General features: G+C 46.1%; 1 protein-coding gene across 1 annotated transcript in view; it reads right to left on the bottom strand.

The window, feature by feature from the left end:
- Positions 1-21,863, bottom strand: part of VSIG4 (V-set and immunoglobulin domain containing 4) — a 279,878-nt gene that overhangs the window by 101,833 nt on the left and 156,182 nt on the right. Inside the window, exon 3 of the mRNA XM_063935615.1 lies at positions 245-310. Coding sequence (XP_063791685.1) covers positions 245-310 — 66 coding nt within the window. The remainder of the gene's footprint in view (positions 1-244; positions 311-21,863) is intronic.

Here is a 21,863-nt window from a genome sequence, read left to right on the forward strand (position 1 = left end):
CTGTCACGTCAGCCCTGCCATTTAGGAAGAGTAATCCTGCACAAGGGGTCCCTGGAATACTAAATTGCTCGTAATCTGCATACTGTTGAGGTATATGGTGGTATGGCACAAACCCAATGACTTACCAAGGTGAAATAGGCTCCTATGTTCTCCCGTTGAGGTAGTATAATAATGACATTGAAGGTAACAAAGTCACCACTATAATTATTTATACAAATGGAATAAAATGTGTACAATCACTTACCTGTTGGAACTTCAGTTTCCTCGGTAGTAACAAATAATACATCAGGTTTAACAGTAGCAGGTCTCCCTAAGAGATAAAATATAAATAAATGTCATTATGGTGATGCGGTGCTGTTAGAGAAACAAAATATTGAAAACAATAGATTCTGCTGTACAAAACCATATACATAGCAAACAAAAGGGATATAAAACTGTAGGGTTACAAACACTAAATAAAAACACAATGAAATAATAAGTAAAGACAGTACTAATCTGAAATGATAAACATTAAAACATAAAATATGAATTAATTTAACCTTACTATCATGTGATAGAACACACTGTATTCTAGTTCTGTGATTTCATGACAGGGCTCCTGATCAAATACCAGCGGGGGAAATTTATTGAAGCAGCCCTAATAGGGGTGGCGGACTGTTGAGGGGGTGTAGTCTGTCAAGTGGGAGGAATTACTGCTCAGAAGGCCAGCATACATGAATGCATGTAAAATGCGTGCCTTAGGCGCGTTGCAAAATTTTAGGGGTGTGGCTTAGTGGGAAACGGGCATGGCCACATAATAGTGGCAATTCACATTACACCACACAGTAGTGCCATTTATACACAGTGCACCAGGTAGAACCTCCTATACACACTGTGCCAGTTTGAGCACGTTATACATATTCCGCCAGATAGAGCACATTCTACACTTTGCGCCAGGTAGAGCATGGTATACACTTTGCTCCAGGCAGAGCACATTATACACATTGCACCAGGTAAAGCACATTATACATTTTGCGAAAGGCAGAGCACATTATACACATTGCACCAGTGCCGTAAATAGGCAATTTAGCGCTGTGTGCAAGAAATGGCATTGGCGCCCCCCCCATGCAAGATTGGGGCAGTGCTTGCCATAGGCGCGCAAAAATTATATAGGGGTGGGGTTTCACGGGGAAGGGGCATGGCCACAAAATAATACAAACTCATACTACGGGGCACAGTAGTCTCCATTATTCAAATTACGCTGCACAGTAGCGCCACTTACACACATTACACCAGGTCGAGCCCCTTTTACACATTACGGCAGACAGAGTCCCCTTTTTACACATTATGGCAGACAGCGTCCCCTTTTTACACATTACGTCAGACAGCGTCGCCTTTTTTACACATTACGGCGGACAGAGTCCCCTTTTTTATACATTACGGCAGACAGAGTCCCCTTTTTACACATTACGGCAGACAGCGTCCCCCTTTTTACACATTACGGCAGACAGTCCCCCTTTTTACACATTACGGCAGATAGCATCCCCTTTTTACACATTACAGCAGACAGTGTCCCCTTTTTTACACATTACGGCAGACAGAGTCCCCTTTTTACACATTACGGCAGACAGCGTCCCCTTTTTACACATTACGGCAGACAGCATCCCCTTTTTTACACACTACGGCAGACAGTCCCCCTTTTCACACATTACAGCAGACAGCGTCCCCTTTTTTACACATTACGGCAGACAGAGTCCCCTTTTTACACATTACGGCACACAGCGTCCCAGTATATATATATATATATATATATAAAACTGCAGCAGAGCAGTGTAATAAGCCCTACACACTGGGCGACAATATTCAAAGATATGAACGATCTCGTTCATTAATGAATGAGATACCGTTCATATCTTTGAGTGTGGAGGCACCAGCGATGAACGATGCACGGCCCCGCGCTCGTTCATCGCTGGTGCCCCGTCGCCTTTGCATGCAAGCCAATATGGATGATCTCGTCCATATTTGCCTACACTGCTATGGAGCCGGGTTATGGGGGGAGTGAAGAAACTTCACTCCCCCGTCACTGCCCCTCCCCTGTCGGCCGTATCCGCTGTCAGGCAGCTCGGCGGAGGATCGCTAATGTTTAGGGCCCTTAAGTCTGGTGAGTGCTGCCACTAACAAATAGCCTATAAAATAAATAAATATATATATATAACATATATACAGTGTATATATATATATATATATATATATATATATATAAATCCATATGTGATTGCACTCGTACAGAAAGTGCAAGACATCAACTGGGGTGACTCCCAAGAAGTCCAGGGTTTGAGTCCAGACATCCACATATAGAAAGCCAGCATAAAGGGGTACTCACCAGAATTTTGCACTTAAAAAAGCATTGATTTTAATTCATACTTATCAAGGTGATATCTTAAAAAAGTTATTCAATCGACATTTCGATCCCTCCGGATCATCATCAGGAAATGCAACAAGCACAGCGTATACAGCGAATTACATCTGTTCATATGTACCAGTGTCAAGGTACATATTGACACTGGTACATATGAACAGATGTAATACGATGTATACGCTGTGCTTGTTGCATTTCCTGATGATGATCCGGAGGGATCGAAATGTCGATTGAATAACTTTTTTAAGATATCACCTTGATAAGTATGAATTAAAATCAATGCTTTTTTAAGTGCAAAATTCTGGTGAGTGCCCCTTTATGCTGGCTTTCTATACATATATATATATATATATATATATTCACACATATACAGTATATACATACAGTATACAGTATGTGTATATATATATATATATATATATATATTTCTTACGTCCTAGAGGATGCTGGGGTCCATGTTAGTACCATGGTGTATAGACGGTTCCGCAGGAGCCTTTGGCACTTTAAAACTTTTCAACAGTGTGAACTGGCTCCTCCCTCTATGCCCCTTCTCCAGACCTAAGTTTAGAAAATGTGCCTAGGAGACTGGCTGCACATCAGTGAAGCTCTACTGAGTTTGACTGAAAAAGGTTGTTAGGTTTTTTATTTTACAGGGATCCTGCTGGCAACAGCTTCCCTTTCTTCGTGGGACTTAGGGGGGGAAGTAGGAACCAACTTCTCAGTTAGTTTAATGGCTCCTCTTCCGCTGATAGGAACCCATTAGCTCCTGAAGGGTACTGAACACAGCCCTTGCCTGGCTGCTACTCACTCCCACAGCACTGCCGCCACCCCCTAACAGAGCCAGAAGTCAGAAAGCTGGTGAGTATTAACCGGAGATCTGCAGAGAGGGGCCCACCGGTCATCATTGCGGCATAAAGGTACCAGCGCAGCGCGGGACACTGCGCAGCAACATGTCTCTCAGCACAGGGTTCAGGGCGCGTGGGGGGGGGGGGGGTCTGAGGGACATGATAAGTCCTTGCTCTCACTGACAAAAGGTACATACATGTGAGCCGCTGATGTACACTAACCCCGCCAGTATAAATATTACTGTGGCTGAACCGCGCCATTACAGGAGGCGGGGCTTCACCTCAGAATTGCTTGTAACACTCATTTGGTGCCATTTTCTCCTCACAGGGACGCCGGAGCGCTGATCCTACAAGCTGCTTCTCCTCACACATCGCTGATACAAGTACCAGGGTGTAATAGAAGGGGAGGGGAGCACATAATTTATTGAAGTCTGCGGGCTTCACATTGGATAAAATTAGGGATGTGCACTTGAAATTTTTCGGGTTTTGTGTTTTGGTTTTGGGTTCGGTTCCGCGGCCGTGTTTTGGGTTCGACCGCGTTTTGGCAAAACCTCACCGAATTTTTTTTGTTGGATTCGGGTGTGTTTTGGATTCGGGTGTTTTTTTCAAAAAACCCTAAAAAACAGCTTAAATCATAGAATTTGGGGGTCATTTTGATCCCAAAGTATTATTAACCTCAAAAACCATAATTTCCACTCATTTTCAGTCTATTCTGAATACCTCACACCTCACAATATTATTTTTAGTCCTAAAATTTGCACCGAGGTCGCTGGATGACTAAGCTAAGCGACCCTAGTGGCCGACAGAAACACCTGGCCCATCTAGGAGTGGCACTGCAGTGTCACGCAGGATGGCCCTTCCAAAAAACACTCCCCAAACAGCACATGACGCAAAGAAGAAAAAAAGAGGCGCAATGAGGTAGCTGTGTGAGTAAGATAAGCGACCCTAGTGGCCGACACAAACACCTGGCCCATCTAGGAGTGGCACTGCAGTGTCACGCAGGATGGCCCTTCCAAAAAACACTCCCCAAACAGCACATGACGCAAAGAAGAAAAAAAGAGGCGCAATGAGGTAGCTGTGTGAGTTAGATAAGCGACCCTAGTGGCCGACACAAACACCTGGCCCATCTAGGAGTGGCACTGCAGTGTCACGCAGGATGGCCCTTCCAAAAAACACTCCCCAAACAGCACATGACGCAAATAAAAATGAAAGAAAAAAGAGGTGCAAGATGGAATTGTCCTTGGGCCCTCCCACCCACCCTTATGTTGTATAAACAGGACATGCACACTTTAACCAACCCATCATTTCAGTGACAGGGTCTGCCACACGACTGTGACTGAAATGACGGGTTGGTTTGGACCCCCACCGAAAAAGAAGCAATTAATCTCTCCTTGCACAAACTGGCTCTACAGAGGCAAGATGTCCACCTCATCATCATCCTCCGATATATCACCGTGTACATCCCGCTCCTCACAGATTATCAATTCGTCCCCACTGGAATCCACCATCTCAGCTCCCTGTGTACTTTGTGGAGGCAATTGCTGCTGGTCAATGTCTCCACGGAGGAATTGATTATAATTCATTTTAATGAACATCATCTTCTCCACATTTTCTGGAAGTAACCTCGTACGCAGATTGCTGACAAGGTGAGCGGCGGCACTAAACACTCTTTCGGAGTACACACTTGTGGGAGGGCAACTTAGGTAGAATAAAGCCAGTTTGTGCAAGGGCCTCCAAATTGCCTCTTTTTCCTGCCAGTATAAGTACGGACTGTCTGACGTGCCTACTTGGATGCGGTCACTCATATAATCCTCCACCATTCTTTCAATGGTGAGAGAATCATATGCAGTGACAGTAGACGACATGTCCGTAATCGTTGTCAGGTCCTTCAGTCCGGACCAGATGTCAGCATCAGCAGTCGCTCCAGACTGCCCTGCATCACCGCCAGCGGGTGGGCTCGGAATTCTGAGCCTTTTCCTCGCACCCCCAGTTGCGGGAGAATGTGAAGGAGGAGATGTTGACAGGTCGCGTTCCGCTTGACTTGACAATTTTGTCACCAGCAGGTCTTTGAACCCCAGCAGACTTGTGTCTGCCGGAAAGAGAGATCCAAGGTAGGTTTTAAATCTAGGATCGAGCACGGTGGCCAAAATGTAGTGCTCTGATTTCAACAGATTGACCACCCGTGAATCCTTGTTAAGCGAATTAAGGGCTCCATCCACAAGTCCCACATGCCTAGCGGAATCGCTCCCTTTTAGCTCCTCCTTCAATGCCTCCAGCTTCTTCTGCAAAAGCCTGATGAGGGGAATGACCTGACTCAGGCTGGCAGTGTCTGAACTGACTTCACGTGTGGCAAGTACAAAAGGTTGCAGAACCTTGCACAACGTTGAAATCATTCTCCACTGCGCTTGAGACAGGTACATTCCACCTCCTATATCGTGCTCAATTGTATAGGCTTGAATGGCCTTTTGCTGCTCCTCCAACCTCTGAAGCATATAGAGGGTTGAATTCCACCTCGTTACCACTTCTTGCTTCAGATGATGGCAGGGCAGGTTCAGGCGTTTTTGGTGGTGCTCCAGTCTTCTGTACGTGGTGCCTGTACGCCGAAAGTGTCCCGCAATTCTTCTGGCCACCGACAGCATCTCTTGCACGCCCCTGTCGTTTTTTAAAAAATTCTGCACCACCAAATTCAAGGTATGTGCAAAACATGGGACGTGCTGGAATTTGCCCATATTTAATGCACACACAATATTGCTGGCGTTGTCCGATGCCACAAATCCACAGGAGAGTCCAATTGGGGTAAGCCATTCCGCGATGATCTTCCTCAGTTGCCGTAAGAGGTTTTCAGCTGTGTGCGTATTCTGGAAACCGGTGATACAAAGCGTAGCCTGCCTAGGAAAGAGTTGGCGTTTGCGAGATGCTGCTACTGGTGCCGCCGCTGCTGTTCTTGCGGCGGGAGTCCATACATCTACCCAGTGGGCTGTCACAGTCATATAGTCCTGACCCTGCCCTGCTCCACTTGTCCACATGTCCGTGGTTAAGTGGACATTGGGTACAACTGCATTTTTTAGGACACTGGTGAGTCTTTTTCTGACGTCCGTGTACATTCTCGGTATCGCCTGCCTAGAGAAGTGGAACCTAGATGGTATTTGGTAACGGGGGCACACTGCCTCAAGAAATTGTCTAGTTCCCTGTGAACTAACGGCGGATACCGGACGCACGTCTAACACCAACATAGTTGTCAAGGCCTCAGTTATCCGCTTTGCAACAGGATGACTGCTGTGATATTTCATCTTCCTCGCAAAGGACTGTTGGACAGTCAATTGCTTGGTGGAAGTAGTAAAAGTGGGCTTACGACTTCCCCTCTGGGATGACCATCGACTCCCAGCAGCAACAACAGCAGCGCCAGCAGCAGTAGGCGTTACACGCAAGGATGCATCGGAGGAATCCCAGGCAGGAGAGGACTCGTCAGAATTGCCAGTGACATGGCATGCAGGACTATTGGCATTCCTGGGGAAGGAGGAAATTGACACTGAGGGAGTTGGTGGGGTGGTTTGCGTGAGCTTGGTTACAAGAGGAAGGGATTTACTGGTCAGTGGACTGCTTCCGCTGTCGCCCAAAGTTTTTGAACTTGTCACTGACTTATTATGAATGCACTGCAGGTGACGTATAAGGGAGGATGTTCTGAGGTGGTTAACGTCCTTACCCCTACTTATTACAGCTTGACAAAGGCAACACACGGCTTGACAAATGTTGTCCGCATTTCTGGTGAAATACTTCCACACCGAAGAGCTGATTTTTTTGGTATTTTCACCAGGCATGTCAACGGCCCTATTCCTCCCACGGACAACAGGTGTCTCCCCGGGTGACTGACTTAAACAAACCACCTCACCATCAGAATCCTCCTTGTCAATTTCCTCCCCAGCGCCAGCAACACCCATATCCTCCTCATCCTGGTGTACTTCAACACTGACATCTTCAATCTGACTATCAGGAACTGGACAGCGGGTGCTCCTTCCAGCACTTGCAGGGGGCGTGCAAATGGTGGAAGGCGCATGCTCTTCACGTCCAGTGTTGGGAAGGTCAGGCATCGCAACCGACACAATTGGACTCTCCTTGTGGATTTGGGATTTCGAAGAACGCACAGTTCTTTGCGGTGCTTTTGCCAGCTTGAGTCTTTTCAGTTTTCTAGCGAGAGGCTGAGTGCTTCCATCCTCATGTGAAGCTGAACCACTAGCCATGAACATAGGCCAGGGCCTCAGCCGTTCCTTGCCACTCCGTGTGGTAAATGGCATATTGGCAAGTTTACGCTTCTCCTCCGACAATTTTATTTTAGATTTTGGAGTCCTTTTTTTACTGATATTTGGTGTTTTGGATTTTACATGCTCTGTACTATGACATTGGGCATCGGCCTTGGCAGATGACGTTGCTGGCATTTCATCGTCTCGGCCATGACTAGTGGCAGCAGCTTCAGCACGAGGTGGAAGTGGATCTTGATCTTTCCCTAATTTTGGAACCTCAACATTTTTGTTCTCCATATTTTAATAGGCACAACTAAAAGGCACCTCAGGTAAACAATGGAGATGGATGGATACTAGTATACTTATGGATGGACGAGCGACTGCCGACACAGAGGTAGCTACAGCCGTGGACTACCGTACTGTGTCTGCTGCTATATAGACTGGATGATAAGGAGATGAAATTAATATATATATATATATATATATATATATAATATCACTAGTACTGCAGCCGGACAGGTATATATATTTATTATGTAATGACTGATGACGGACCTGCTGGACACTGTCAGCTCAGCAGCACCGCAGACTGCTACAGTAAGCTACTATAGTAGTATGTATAAAGAAGAAAGAAAAAAAAAACCACGGGTAGGTGGTATACAATTATGGATGGACGAGCGACTGCCGACACAGAGGTAGCTACAGCCGTGGACTACCGTACTGTGTCTGCTGCTAATATAGACTGGATGATAATGAGATGAAATCAATATATATTATATCACACTAGTACTGCAGCCGGACAGGTAGATATATTTATTATGTAATGACTGATGACGGACCTGCTGGACACTGTCAGCTCAGCAGCACCGCAGACTGCTACAGTAAGCTACTATAGTAGTATGTATAAAGAAGAAAGAAAAAAAAAAAACCACGGGTAGGTGGTATACAATTATGGATGGACGAGCGACTGCCGACACAGAGGTAGCTACAGCCGTGGACTACCGTACTGTGTCTGCTGCTAATATAGACTGGATGATAATGAGATGAAATCAATATATATTATATCACACTAGTACTGCAGCCGGACAGGTAGATATATTTATTATGTAATGACTGATGACGGACCTGCTGGACACTGTCAGCTCAGCAGCACCGCAGACTGCTACAGTAAGCTACTATAGTAGTATGTATAAAGAAGAAAGAAAAAGAAAAAAAACACGGGTAGGTGGTATACAATTATGGATGGACGAGCGACTGCCGACACAGAGGTAGCTACAGCCGTGGACTACCGTACTGTGTCTGCTGCTAATATAGACTGGATGATAATGAGATGAAATCAATATATATATATATAATATCACTAGTACTGCAGCCGGACAGGTATATATATTTATTATGTAATGACTGATGACGGACCTGCTGGACACTGTCAGCTCAGCAGCACCGCAGACTGCTACAGTAAGCTACTATAGTAGTATGTATAAAGAAGAAAAAAAAAAAAAAAACCACGGGTAGGTGGTATACAATTATGGATGGACGAGCGACTGCCGACACAGAGGTAGCTACAGCCGTGGACTACCGTACTGTGTCTGCTGCTAATATAGACTGGATGATAATGAGATGAAATCAATATATATTATATCACACTAGTACTGCAGCCGGACAGGTAGATATATTTATTATGTAATGACTGATGACGGACCTGCTGGACACTGTCAGCTCAGCAGCACCGCAGACTGCTACAGTAAGCTACTATAGTAGTATGTATAAAGAAGAAAGAAAAAAAAAAACCACGGGTAGGTGGTATACAATTATGGATGGACGAGCGACTGCCGACACAGAGGTAGCTACAGCCGTGGACTACCGTACTGTGTCTGCTGCTAATATAGACTGGATGATAATGAGATGAAATCAATATATATATATATATATATATATATATATAATATCACTAGTACTGCAGCCGGACAGGTATATATATTTATTATGTAATGACTGATGACGGACCTACTGGACACAGTCAGCTCAGCAGCACCGCAGACTGCTACAGTAAGAGCTACTATAGTAGTATGTATAAAGAAGAAAGAAAAAAAAAAAACACGGGTAGGTGGTATACAATATTATATATATATTATATACAATTATATATATATATATATATATATATATATATTAAACTGGTGGTGACTGGTGGTCAGGTCACTGGTCACACTATCAGCAACTTGCAAGTAGTACTCCTAAGCAGACAATCACAATATATATTATACTGGTGGTCAGTGTGGTCACAATGGCAGTGTGGCACTCTGGCAGCAAAAGTGTGCACTGTACGTTATATGTACTCCTGAGTCCTGCTCTCAGACTCTAACTGCTCCCCACTGTCAGTGTCTCCCCCACAAGTCAGATAATATACAGTCACACTATCTATCACTTCAGCAAGTAACTAGTACTCCTCCTAATGCTCCCCAAAATTACTACTGTGTCTCTCTCTACTGTCTCACTCTCTTCTCTATAAACGGAGAGGACGCCAGCCACGTCCTCTCCCTATGAATCTCAATGCACGTGTGAAAATGGCAGCGACGCGCGGCTCCTTATATAGAATCCGAGTCTCGCGATAGAATCCGAGCCTCGCGAGAATCCGACAGCGGGATGATGACGTTCGGGCGCGCTCGGGTTAACCGAGCAAGGCGGGAAGATCCGAGTCGCTCGGCCCCGTGTAAAAAAACATGAAGTTCAGGCGGGTTCGGATTCCGAGGAACCGAACCCGCTCATCCCTAGATAAAATGCGCTGTTTTGGTATATATGTATATTCATTGTATGTAATACATATAGGGCACGTGGTGTGGACTTGCAATTCCCTCTGGGTCTCTCTGACAGACTTTAGGTAGATCTGTCCCCAATAGCTCCTCTGTGTGTGTGAGTGGTGTGACTGTACACGTGTGTAACAGGTCTAGAGAAAGTTCTTCCCCAGAGGAAACCATTTTGGAGGCACAAGAGTGTTCTGAGCCTGTGTGGGTGTGAAAGCTGCAGAGTAATATGTAAATTCTCTAAGTCTGAACAACAGACAAAGCAAGATAGTCTGTGGAGGATGCTCTGTTTGCTGATTCCTCCACGTCAACCACTCGGGACCCCTCCTGTTCCCAGAAAAGGTCTCTGACCCAAATTATGCAAAGGGACACTGACACAGATTCCGACACTGAAGTCGACACTGGAGATTTGAGGGGGGTAGATCCCAACTGGCTAAGAGCATTCAATGTATGATAGTCACTATAAAAGAGGTGTGGAAATTTCCTGACACAACACCTCCATCTGAGGAAAAAGATTATTTTAAATTAAATAAAAAACAGGTGGTGACTTTTCCTCCATCTAAGGATAGCGTACCCTTTCCCTGAAGAGGATAGGCGTAAGTGGGAGTCACCCCCAATGATAGACACCTCAGTCTCTAGGTTGTCAAAGAAAATAATTTTACCTGCCCCAGGGTCAGCTTCATTAAAAGAACCTGCTGACCGCAAATTAAAGATGACTTTAAAGTCCATCTATGTTGCTACGTTACTCAGGCCCGCGATTGCTTCTGCATGGGTAGGTAACGCAGTGGAAAAGTGGGCAGACAATTTAATTGTTAATATTGACACGGTCGATAAAGATGATATGCTACAAATTCTAGGTCATATCAAAGATTCTGCAGGTTACTTTGTTGAGGCTATGAAGGACATAAGCTTACTGGGCTCAAAGGCCTCTACTATGGCGATTTCAGCCGCAGGGTGCTCTGGATCCGCCAATGGAATGCTGATGCTGAATCCAAAAGAAATATTGGGTGCTCCCCTACAATGGTGAGGCCCTCTTTGGAAACTAGATGCCATGATATCAACTACTACATCTGGCAAGTCAGCATTTCTGCCGTCGGCAGCTACACCGGCTTTAAAAAAAAAATATCATTCTCATACTGTGCAGTGCTTTCGGCCCTAAAACTACAAAAAGGCTAAGAGTACCCCTTTTCACAGGAAAAGGGAGAGGAAAAGGTAGAAAATCTACAACACCGTCAAGCTCCCAGGAGCAGAAGTCAGCAACTACTTCTGCAAAAGCCACAGCATGACGCTGGGGCTCCTCTGCGGGAGAGCAATCGGGTGGGGGCACGTCTATTATATTTCAGCCAGGTCTGGCTTCACTCAGACCTGGATCCTTGGATATTACAGACAGTATCCCAAGGTTACAGGTTGGAATTTCAAGACCTTCCCCATGCCGATTTTTTTTAAATCAGCCTTGCCAGTTTCTGCTCAGGACGGCACAAATGTCCTGAACTCAATACACAAATTATGTCAAGACAAAATAATTGCCTTGGTTCCTGCCTAACAAAGAAACCAAGGTTTTTTATTCAAGCCTGTTTGTGGTGCCGAAGCCGGATGGCTCGGTCAGACCGATTTTAAACCTAAAATCTCTGAATCTTTATTTGAAAAGGTTCAAATTCAAGATGGAATCCTTGAGAGTGGTGATTTCCAGCTTGGAAGAAAAGGAATTTCTGGTGTCAGTGGACATCAAGGATGCTTATTTACATGTCCCCATTTACCCGCCACATCAAGCATACCTGAGGTTTGCGGTTCAGGATTGTCACTACCAATTCCAGACATTACCGTTCGGGCTCTGCATGGCTCAGAGAATATTCACCAAGGTGATGACGGAGATGATGGTTCTCCTTCGCAAACAAGGAGTCAACATAATTCCATAATTGGATGATCTCCTCATAAAAGCGAGATCCAGGGACAAGCTACTCCAGAACATAGCATTGTCCCCGAAGGTGCTCCAACAGCACGGTTGGATCATCAACTTTCCAAAATCGCAGTTCGAACCAACAATGAGATTATCATTTTTGGGAATGATACTGGACACCGAGATACAGAGAGTATTTCTACTGGCGGAAAAGGCTCAGGACATCCAGAGCAGACATCCAATGAAGTCATTCCCACACTTATTCTGGACAGTAAAGGGGTAACGTCCAAACATCACCATCGTATTTGGAGAAAATATGTATCTTGGTGTGTAACCAAGAAGTCTCCTGCGGTGGAGTTTCAATTAGGATGATTTCTCCTATTTCTACAGGCAGGTGTGGATGCTAGATTGAGATTAGGATCTATCAAGGTTCAGATTTCGGCCTTGTTAGTTTTCTTTCAGAAACACTTGACTTCTCTTTCCTGAGGTCCAGACGTTCGTGAAAGGGGTTCTGCGCATCCAACTTTCCTTTGTGCCTCCTGCGGCGCCATGGGATCTTAATGTGGTGTTGCAGTTTCCTTAAATCGGACTGTTTTGAGCCTCTGCAAGAGGTGGAGTTAAAGTTCTCACTTGAAAAGTGGTCATGCTGTTGGCCTTGGCTTCAGGCAGACGAGTGTCTGAGTTAGGAGCTCTGTCACAGTCTGAGTTAGGAGCTCTGTCACAGAGTCCTTATTTGATATTTCATGAAAATAGGGCTGAACTGAGAACACGTCAGCACTTTCTTCTGAAGGTTGTGTCTTCTTTTCATATCAACCAACCAGTGGTGGTGCCAGTAGTTTGACACCTCAGCTGTCTCAAGGTCCTTGGATGTCGTCAGAGCGCTGAGGACTTATGTTGCAAGAACGGCTTGGATAAGGAAAACAGAATCTCTGTTTGTCCTCTATGACCCCAACAAGATTGGGGGTCCTGCTTCTAAGCAGACTATTGCGCACTGGATCAGGGGTACCATTCAGCACGCTCATTCCACGGCAGGATTGCCGTTACCGACTTCGATAAAAGCCCACTCTACAAGGAAAGTGGGTTCATCCTGGGCGGCTGCCCGGGGAGTCTCGGCTTTGCAAATCTGCCGAGCTGCTACTTGGTTGGGTGCATACACATTTGATAAGTTTTATAAGTTTGACACCTTGGCTGCTGACGACCTTCAATTTGGTCAGTTAGTTCTGCAGGAACATTAGCACTTTCCCGCCCGTACTGGGAGCTTTGGTATATCCCCATGGTACTAAAATGGACCCCAGCATCCTCTAGGACGAAAGAGAAAATAGGATTTTATTTACCTGCCGGTAAATCCTTTTCTCGTAGTCCGTAGAGGATGCTGGGCGCTTGCCCAGTGCTCATTTTTCCTGCAGATTACGTTTATCTTTTTGCACATTGTTTCATGTGTTCAGTTGTTAACAGATGTTGCTGTTGCGTTATGCATGCTGGTTGGCATGACTTATATTAAAGGCCATGTTAGCCGACATGTTGTTTATGGATGGTGTGAGCTGGTGTGAATCTCACCACAAGTTTAATAGTAATTCCTCTCTCGAGAATGTCCGTCTCTTCGGCCACAGTTCCTATACTGAGGTCTGGAGGAGGGGCATAGAGGGAGGAGCCAGTTCACACTGTTGAAAAGTCTTAACGTGCTGAAGGCTCCTGCGGAACCATCTATACCCCATGGTACTAAAATGGACCCCAGCATCCTCTACGGACTACGAGAAAAGGATTTACCGGCAGGTAATTAAAATCCTATTTTATATATATATATATATATATATATATATATATATATATGTATATAGCACATCCTGATGTAAATAGGACACAGCCAGGCTGCTGTGTCTTTCACTTGCCTGGCTGCTGCTTGGAGACAAACTGTCTGGGGCCAGAGGAAGCCTCAGGGCTGGAGGCACGGCAGACTCTGGGCTGGGGGCTGGAGGCTGACTCTGGGCTGGATGCAGCCCCGGAGGCGGAGCCGTCAGTGCCGACTGACGGCCCGGCCCTACAAAGGTTTATGAGGGAGCTGCTGTGGCTGCACATGCGCAGCAGCTCCTCCGGCGGCCATCTTTAAATTACTTTTAAGTTAATGCTGCTGCGATCGGAGCTAAGCTCTGCTCGCGGCAGCCGGCCAGCATGGGGGGGTGACGGTCTCCACTGAGGGACATCCGGACCAGCCAAACGGAATCTGGTCCGGCGTCCCGGCTTCCCAATCCGCCGCTGCAGGGCTCTGCTCATCTGTTAAATACAGATGTAGCCATGCTGATCCATACTGCAGTTTGGCATATTTGTGGCAATCCAGGAGCCACGACTAGGATTCTCGTGTGTCTAAGTACGCACAATCAAAGGAATGCATGGGCAGTATACTAAGCCGCAGTGTGGCTACATCTGTAGGTTATCAAGTAATTGCAGTACAGATGTTGAAGAAATCTTTTAAAATTTTTCTACCATGCATATTTTCAGGTGCACTCCCACTAACGTAAGCACATCTTCACTTTATACAGCAGGGCAGAAAGTAGGGATTGGCGAATGGTGATGATGCCCAGGACACAGGGCCTATTTTGGGGCTTCTTCACTCCTCTGTAACACCAGCATTTGGTTTGCAAGAAGAATGGAATGGCAGAGCCATAACTAGACATTTTGGTGCCCTGGGCCAGAAAAAGCACCCCCCGCCCACCCCCACCCTTATAGATATTAAACAGGGGTAGTGCATGCCTACGGCGTGTTTCAAAATAAAGGGGTGTGACTTAATGGGGAAGGAGATTGACCACACAAAAGTATATATTCACATACACTGCACAGTAGTGTTTGTCATTTACAATATACTGCACAGTAGTAAACTTTATAAACATTATGTCACACAGTAGTGCTCCATACACAATATGCACACACAGTAAAAGTGTCCATTACACGTTTTGCGTACACAGTAGCAATGCCCCTTACACATTATGCCTACATAGTAGTAGTGACCCTTACACATTATGCCCATATTAGTAGTGCCTCTTACACATTATGTCCATAATAGCAGTAGTGCCCCTCATCTCATCTTTCTTTTGCCATGGGCCCATCCTGACCATCAGCCTTTTCTTCTGACCTCTTCTGCGGCCTCCAGAGATCTTCAGTTTTCACATACTGAGGGCTCGGCTAGGTGGCATCTGACGGCTGTGTCTAATTGACTGCAGGTATGCGAGCCATGATTGGCTTACAACTGGTGCCAAGTTTAAATATGACCCACTGCATATTGCCTGCTGGTTTGAGAGCCACGATTGGCTCATGGGTGGTGGCAAATTTAAATTGGTGCTGCACTATTCTTTGCAGTGCAAATACAATACGAGGTGGTGACCGGTTTCGCCCACAGGCATCCTCCGCTCTGTGCATAGACACTGTCCATACCACCCTAGTTACAGCCCTGTGGAATGCCACTTTACTGTCATGATCCGAGTAACTAAACACACTTACTTACCATCCAAGTGCCTTCTGAGACTGTCCCTGCACTCCAAGCCTGGATTCCTGTCCGCGTACAGCACACTGCATTGCATCTCCACGGTCGCTCCTCAGTGATCCCGGCAATGCTGACATGACAGCTATCCAGCATGTCCCTCCTTTCCTAGCATTACTACAAGCTCTCACATGCTGTTTACAAACAGACTTTTCCCTTCAGAGCCAAACATGGGTGCAGCCATGTTTGGGTTAATCACATGACTCTCCACAGCCAATCGCAGCCTCTGCTGCCACCGCCATTACTACAAGCTTCCACATGCTGTTTACAAACACACTTTTCCCTCCAGAGCCAAACATGGCTGCAGCCATGTTTGGGTTTATCACATGACTCTCCACAATCCAGAATCCTGCTTGCTGTCTCCAGGTATTCCAGCTCCTGTGACCTTGCTCCACTTAAAGAGACCTGCACAAGTTTCCATCCTGCAGTGCTGCCTGACTCCAGTGATGTTTCCACATTGCCTCCTGTTATCAGCAGTGTTCCTTCACCGTCTCCAGTTCTCTGTGGTGTTCCTACATCGTTTCCAGTCACCACTGGTGTTCCTACATTGCCTTCAGATCACCATTGGTGTCACAACATCGAACTCTGTCATCATCTGTGTCTCAGCATTGAACTCTGTCACTATCGTTGAGTTCCACTGTAATCACCATCTGTGCCAGTTCACCCAGCATCCTCTGCAGTCCTCCAGCTCTTAGCCTACCTCGGTGCTCTGCCATCGACTCCAGCTTCCAGTGTGTCATCCTCTGGTCAGTATCAGTTCATCTCGTCAGTACAGTGGTTAGCTGGTAATATCTATGGACAATGCCATATCAGTTTCTTCCAAGGCTGTGCCATATTGATATCGTACTACTCCAAACAGCACTGTGAATTCTGATTGCTGAGTATTGGTTCTTTCACCTAACTGCGATTGTGATTGAACTGTGTGCACAATAAAGAACTTGACTTTTACACCTCTGTTGTCTTGGTCACGCCTTCGGGCATCTGTGCTGAGGGTACCCTGTATGTCCAGGAATCCCATACTGCCACCCAGGTTCACATACATGTCATCCCCTACCCCTGAGGATTTCCCAGGTCAGCCTTAACCCTCAGACGTGACAGTTAGCACTGACCAAATGAATCCAGCGAGAGAACAGGCCCAATCATCCAACCCTGTACAACAGGTCACCTAGAACAACAAGAGGTTGCAGAGGGTCAAGTGATTCACTGTCTTCAGGACCTCTCTACCAGGCTGGATGGAATCCAAGCAACCCTCCATGGTCATGGGGCGTCCAGTGTATCTCCAGCAGTACCCCAGGTGGAATTCGCACCCACCATTCCCGTTTCTGCACCTCAACTCCATTTGCTGACACCAGCTAAATTTGATGGCTCCCCTAAAGCCTGTTGGGGGTTCTTAAACCATTGTGAAATACATTTCGAGCTACAGCCTGGCAACTTTCCAATGAATCGTACCAAGGTAGCCTACATTATCTCTCTCCTCTGTCTTCATACACAAAATTTGACGAGCCTTGGAGAGTGACGTCTGCCTCTACCGACCTTCTTTGGTCAGGGATCACGAACAGTTGGCCAATACTTGGTGCAATTCCAAATTCTAGCGTCTGAACTCTCCTGGAATGACGACGCTCTCTATGCAGCTTTCTGGCACGGGTTATCTGAATGGATTAAAGATGAGCTTGCTACAGGAGACTAACCTCAAAAATTGGATGAGCTCATATCTCTCTGCATGAAGGTTGATCGTCGATTCTGCAAAATGGCAGTTGAGCATGGGAGGTCTACGCTTCCTAAAACATCTGCAGTTGTTTCTCCACGCCAACCATCTCCTCCCAAGGATGAGCCCATGCAGATTAACCGTTCTCATCTGTCACCTGCAGAGCGTAGAAGACGTCTATCCGAACACCTGTGTCTGTACTGTGCTGCACCGTCCCATGTCATTAACGCCTGTCCAAAGCATCAGGGAAACTCCAGATCCTAGCCAGTCAAGGAGAGGGCTGGCTAGGAGTGATGAATTCCTCTCCATCACCCTGTGATTGTAATCTTTCTGTATCTATGCAAGTGTCTTAGCGCTTTAGGAATCTCATTGCTCTTCTGTATTCTGGAGCGGCCAGTAACTTTGTTACTACCGAACTCGTTAAGCGGTGGTCCCTACCCACCAATAGACTTTTGTTCTCTGTATGCCTGACTGCTGTGGATGGCAGCAGGATTTCTGATGCTACTGTTAACTATAAGACTCTACCTATCCGTCTGAAGGTAGGAGCTCTCCACCCAGAACTGTTATCTTTTCTAGTTATTCCTACATATCCTATAGTTTTGGGCCTCCCATAGCTTCGTCTTCATAATCCCAAGATTGACTGGAAGACTATGCAGATCCTGGCATGGAGTTCTTCTTGTCTTGGAACCTGTCTTCAAAAAATCCTTCCAGCTCGAAGTTCCACTTCCAAGACTCCTGATGTTCCGCCTCTTCCATACCAAGAGTTCACTGATTCATTCAGTAAGTTCTCTGCAGATATTCTTCCTCCTCACAGAGAGTGGGATTGTCCAATCGACCTCATTCCAGGGAAGACTCCTCCTCGAGAGCGCACCTAATCTCTGTCGCTTCCTGAGACTCACGCTATGGAGGATTATATTAAAGAAAATCTTGCCAAGGGATTTATCTGGCCATCCTCTTCACCTGCAGGCGCAGGTTTTTTCTTTGTAAAAAAGAAAGATGGCGGACTGTGTCCATGTATAGATTACCGAGGACTAAACGACATCACAGTGAAGAATTGGTATCCGTTACCATTAATCACTGAGCTTTTTGACCGTGTCAGTGGAGCCACCATCTTCTCCAAGTTGGATCTGAGTGGTGCGTACAACCTCACCCATATCCAAAAGGGTGACGAGTGGAAGACCACTTTTAACACCCGTGACGGACATTATGAGTACCTCGTCAAGCCTTTCAGACTCAGCAATGCTCCAGCTGTGTTTCAACACTTTGTCAATTAAATCTTCCGTGATATCCTCTACCTTCATGTTGTTTACCTCAATGACATTCTCATCTTTGCTAATGACCTAGAGGAACATTGCTTCTGGGTGAAGGAAGTCCTGTCCCATCGCAACGCCAATCATCACTACTGTAAATTAGAGAAGTGCATTTTCGAAGTCAAGCCCATTCCATTTCTAGGATATATCGTTTCTGACTACGGTCTGGAAATGGATCCAGAGAAACTCCTGGCTATCCGAGATTGGCCAATACCCACATCACTGTAAAGGCGTTCATAGATTCCTGGGTTTTGCCAATTATTACAGAAGATTCAATCAACGTTTCTCCACCACTGTGGCGCTGATTACGGCTCTCACCCAGAAAGGTGCCAATCCTTCCAAATGGTCAGAAGAGGCTACCCAAGCCTTTTATCTTCTAATGCAGAAATTTGTCTCCACTCCAGTCCTGAAACAACCTGACACCAGCCTACCTTTCACCTTGGAGGTGGATGCATCATCCATTTGAGTAGGTCCTGTGTTATACCAGCGAGCCGCAGATGGCCACCTCCATCCCTGTGGCTATTTCTACCAAAAGTTCTCTCCTGTGGAACACAACTACGCCATTGGCGACCAAGATATTTACTCGAGGGTGCCTCCCACACTATCACCATTTTGACCAACCATAAAAACCTCCTGTACCTGAAAGCTGCGCAGTGTCTCAGTCCTCACCAGGCCAGATAGGCACTCTTCTTTTCCAGGTTCAATTTCAAACTCTTGTTTTTACCAGGGTCCCAAAATCATAAAGCTGATGCCCTTTTCCACTCCTGGGAGCAAGAAAGTGAGTCTGAATCCACTGGTAAGAATCTCATAATTGACCCAGTGGCATTCTCAGCCATGGGAGTGGACTCCACGCCTCAATCCGGGAAAGGTTTTGTGAAACCGGCTCTCAGAAAGAAACTCTTGCATTGGACACATTCTTCTCACTTCGCATAAGGTATCACACCAGTCGTCTGCCGGGCAACTGATGCCTCTGTCTATTCCCCATCCACCAAGGACCCATTTATCAATGGACTTTATTACCAATCTTCCAGAATGTAACAAATTCAATACCATCTGGGCGGTAGTTGACCGGTTCACTAAGATGGCACATTTCATTCCTCTCATCAGTCTTCCATTAGCTTCCAAGCTGGCTCAAGTTTTTATACAGGAAATATTTAGACTTTATGGACTGCCATAGGAGATAATCTCCGATAGAGGAGTCCAATTTGTGGCCAAATTCTGGCAAAGCCTGTGTGCAACCCTTCAAGTAAAGTTAAAATTCTCCACCGCTTATCACCCCCAGATTAATGGGCAAACTGAGAGGGTGAATCAGGACTTGGATGCATTTCTGTGCATCTATGTATCCTCTTCACAAGACGACTGGGCTCATCTTCTTTGGGGGCTGAATTTTATCACAACAACTAGTATCACTCTTAATCTTCATCCACGCCTTTTCATGCCAACTATGGGTTCCATCCCAAAGTCCCTGAATTCCAGCCACTTCCAGCGACATCAGTATGTGCTGTAGAGCTCACTCTGCGACAGTTATATCAGGCCTTTCCAAATTGAGCGAGTCTTCAATCCTGTTGCCTACAAACTTAATTTGCTTCCGTTCTTAAAAGTTCCCAGGACATTCTTCATCTCTCTCCTCAAGCCTGTAGTCCTGAATCAGTTTCATTCAGTGCTTCCAAAGCACCCAAGATCCAGACTCAACATGGCATTGAGTATGAAGTGGCAAAGATTCTGGACTCATGGTTTCGGTATGGTCATCTTCAATATCTGATCGATTGGAAAGGTTACGGGCCAGAAGAAGGATCCTGGACGAATGCTTCTGATGTCCATGCTCCAAGGTTGGTACAGGCTTTCCACGCCAGGTTTCCCCATAAACCTAAAGGGTGTCCTGGGGCCACCCTTAAATGGGGGGGGGGTGCTGTCATGATCCAGCTAACTAAACACACTTACTTACCATCCAAGTGCCTTCTGAGACTGTCCCTGTGCTCCAAGCCTGGATTCTATCTGTGCTATCTGCGTGAAGCGTGCTGCACGGCATCTCCACGGTCACTCCTCAGTGATCCCGGTGACGCTGACATTACAGCTATCCAGTATGTCCCTTTTGTCCTAGCAGATGGCGTCTCCTGCTCTCTGCGACCTCTGCCGCCGCCTCCATTACTACAAGCTTCCACATGCTGTTTACAAACAGACTTTTCCCTCCAGAGCCAAACATGGGTGCAGCCATGTTTGGGTTAATCACATGACTATCCACAGCTAATCCGCTATACACAGAATCCTCTCTGATTGCTCAGCCAATCCCTGTTTCCCAGCAGGTATAAGTATCCTGAACCAAGGCTTCCTGTTGTCAGTGCTATGGTTGTCTAACCCAGTATTGGATGTCTCTACATTCTGTGATTGTTCCTGCTTGCTGTCTCCAGGTATTCCAGCTCCTGTGACCTTGCTCCACTTAAAGAGGCCTGCACCAGTTTCCATCCTGCAGCGCTGCCTGCACTGTTTCCACATTGCCTCCTGTTATCAGCAGTGGTCCTTCACCATCTCCAGTTATCAGAGGTGTTCAAACATCGTTTCCAGTCACCAGTTGTGTTCCTACATCGTTTCCAGTCACCAGCGGTGTCCCTACATTGTTTCCAGTTACCAGCGGTGTTCCTACATTGCCTTCAGATCACCATCAGTGTCACAACATCGAACTCTGTCATCATCTGTGTCTCAGCATTGAACTCTGTCACCATTGTTGAGTTCCACTGTAATCACCATCTGTGCCAGTTCACCCAGCATCCTCAGCAGTCCTCCAGCTCTTAGCCTACATCGGTGCTCTGCCATTGACTCCAGCTTCCAGTTTGTCATCCTCTGGTCAGTATCAGTTCATCTCATCAGTACATTGGTTATCTATTAACATCTATGGACAATACCATCTCAGTGTCTTCCAAGACAGTGCCATATTGATATTGTACTACTCCAAACAGCATACTTGATTCTACCATATCTGAGGAACTGTGCTGCTATAATTACACTGTGAATTCTGTTTGCTGAGCATTGGTTCTTTCACTTAACTGACGTTGTGATTATTGAACTGTGTGCACAATAAATAACTTTAGTTTTATACCTGTGTCATCTTGGTCACGCCTTCGGGCGTCTGTGCTAAA

The sequence above is a fragment of the Pseudophryne corroboree genome, chromosome 8 (assembly GCF_028390025.1).
Source record: "Pseudophryne corroboree isolate aPseCor3 chromosome 8, aPseCor3.hap2, whole genome shotgun sequence".
NCBI classification, from domain to species: domain Eukaryota; kingdom Metazoa; phylum Chordata; class Amphibia; order Anura; family Myobatrachidae; genus Pseudophryne; species Pseudophryne corroboree.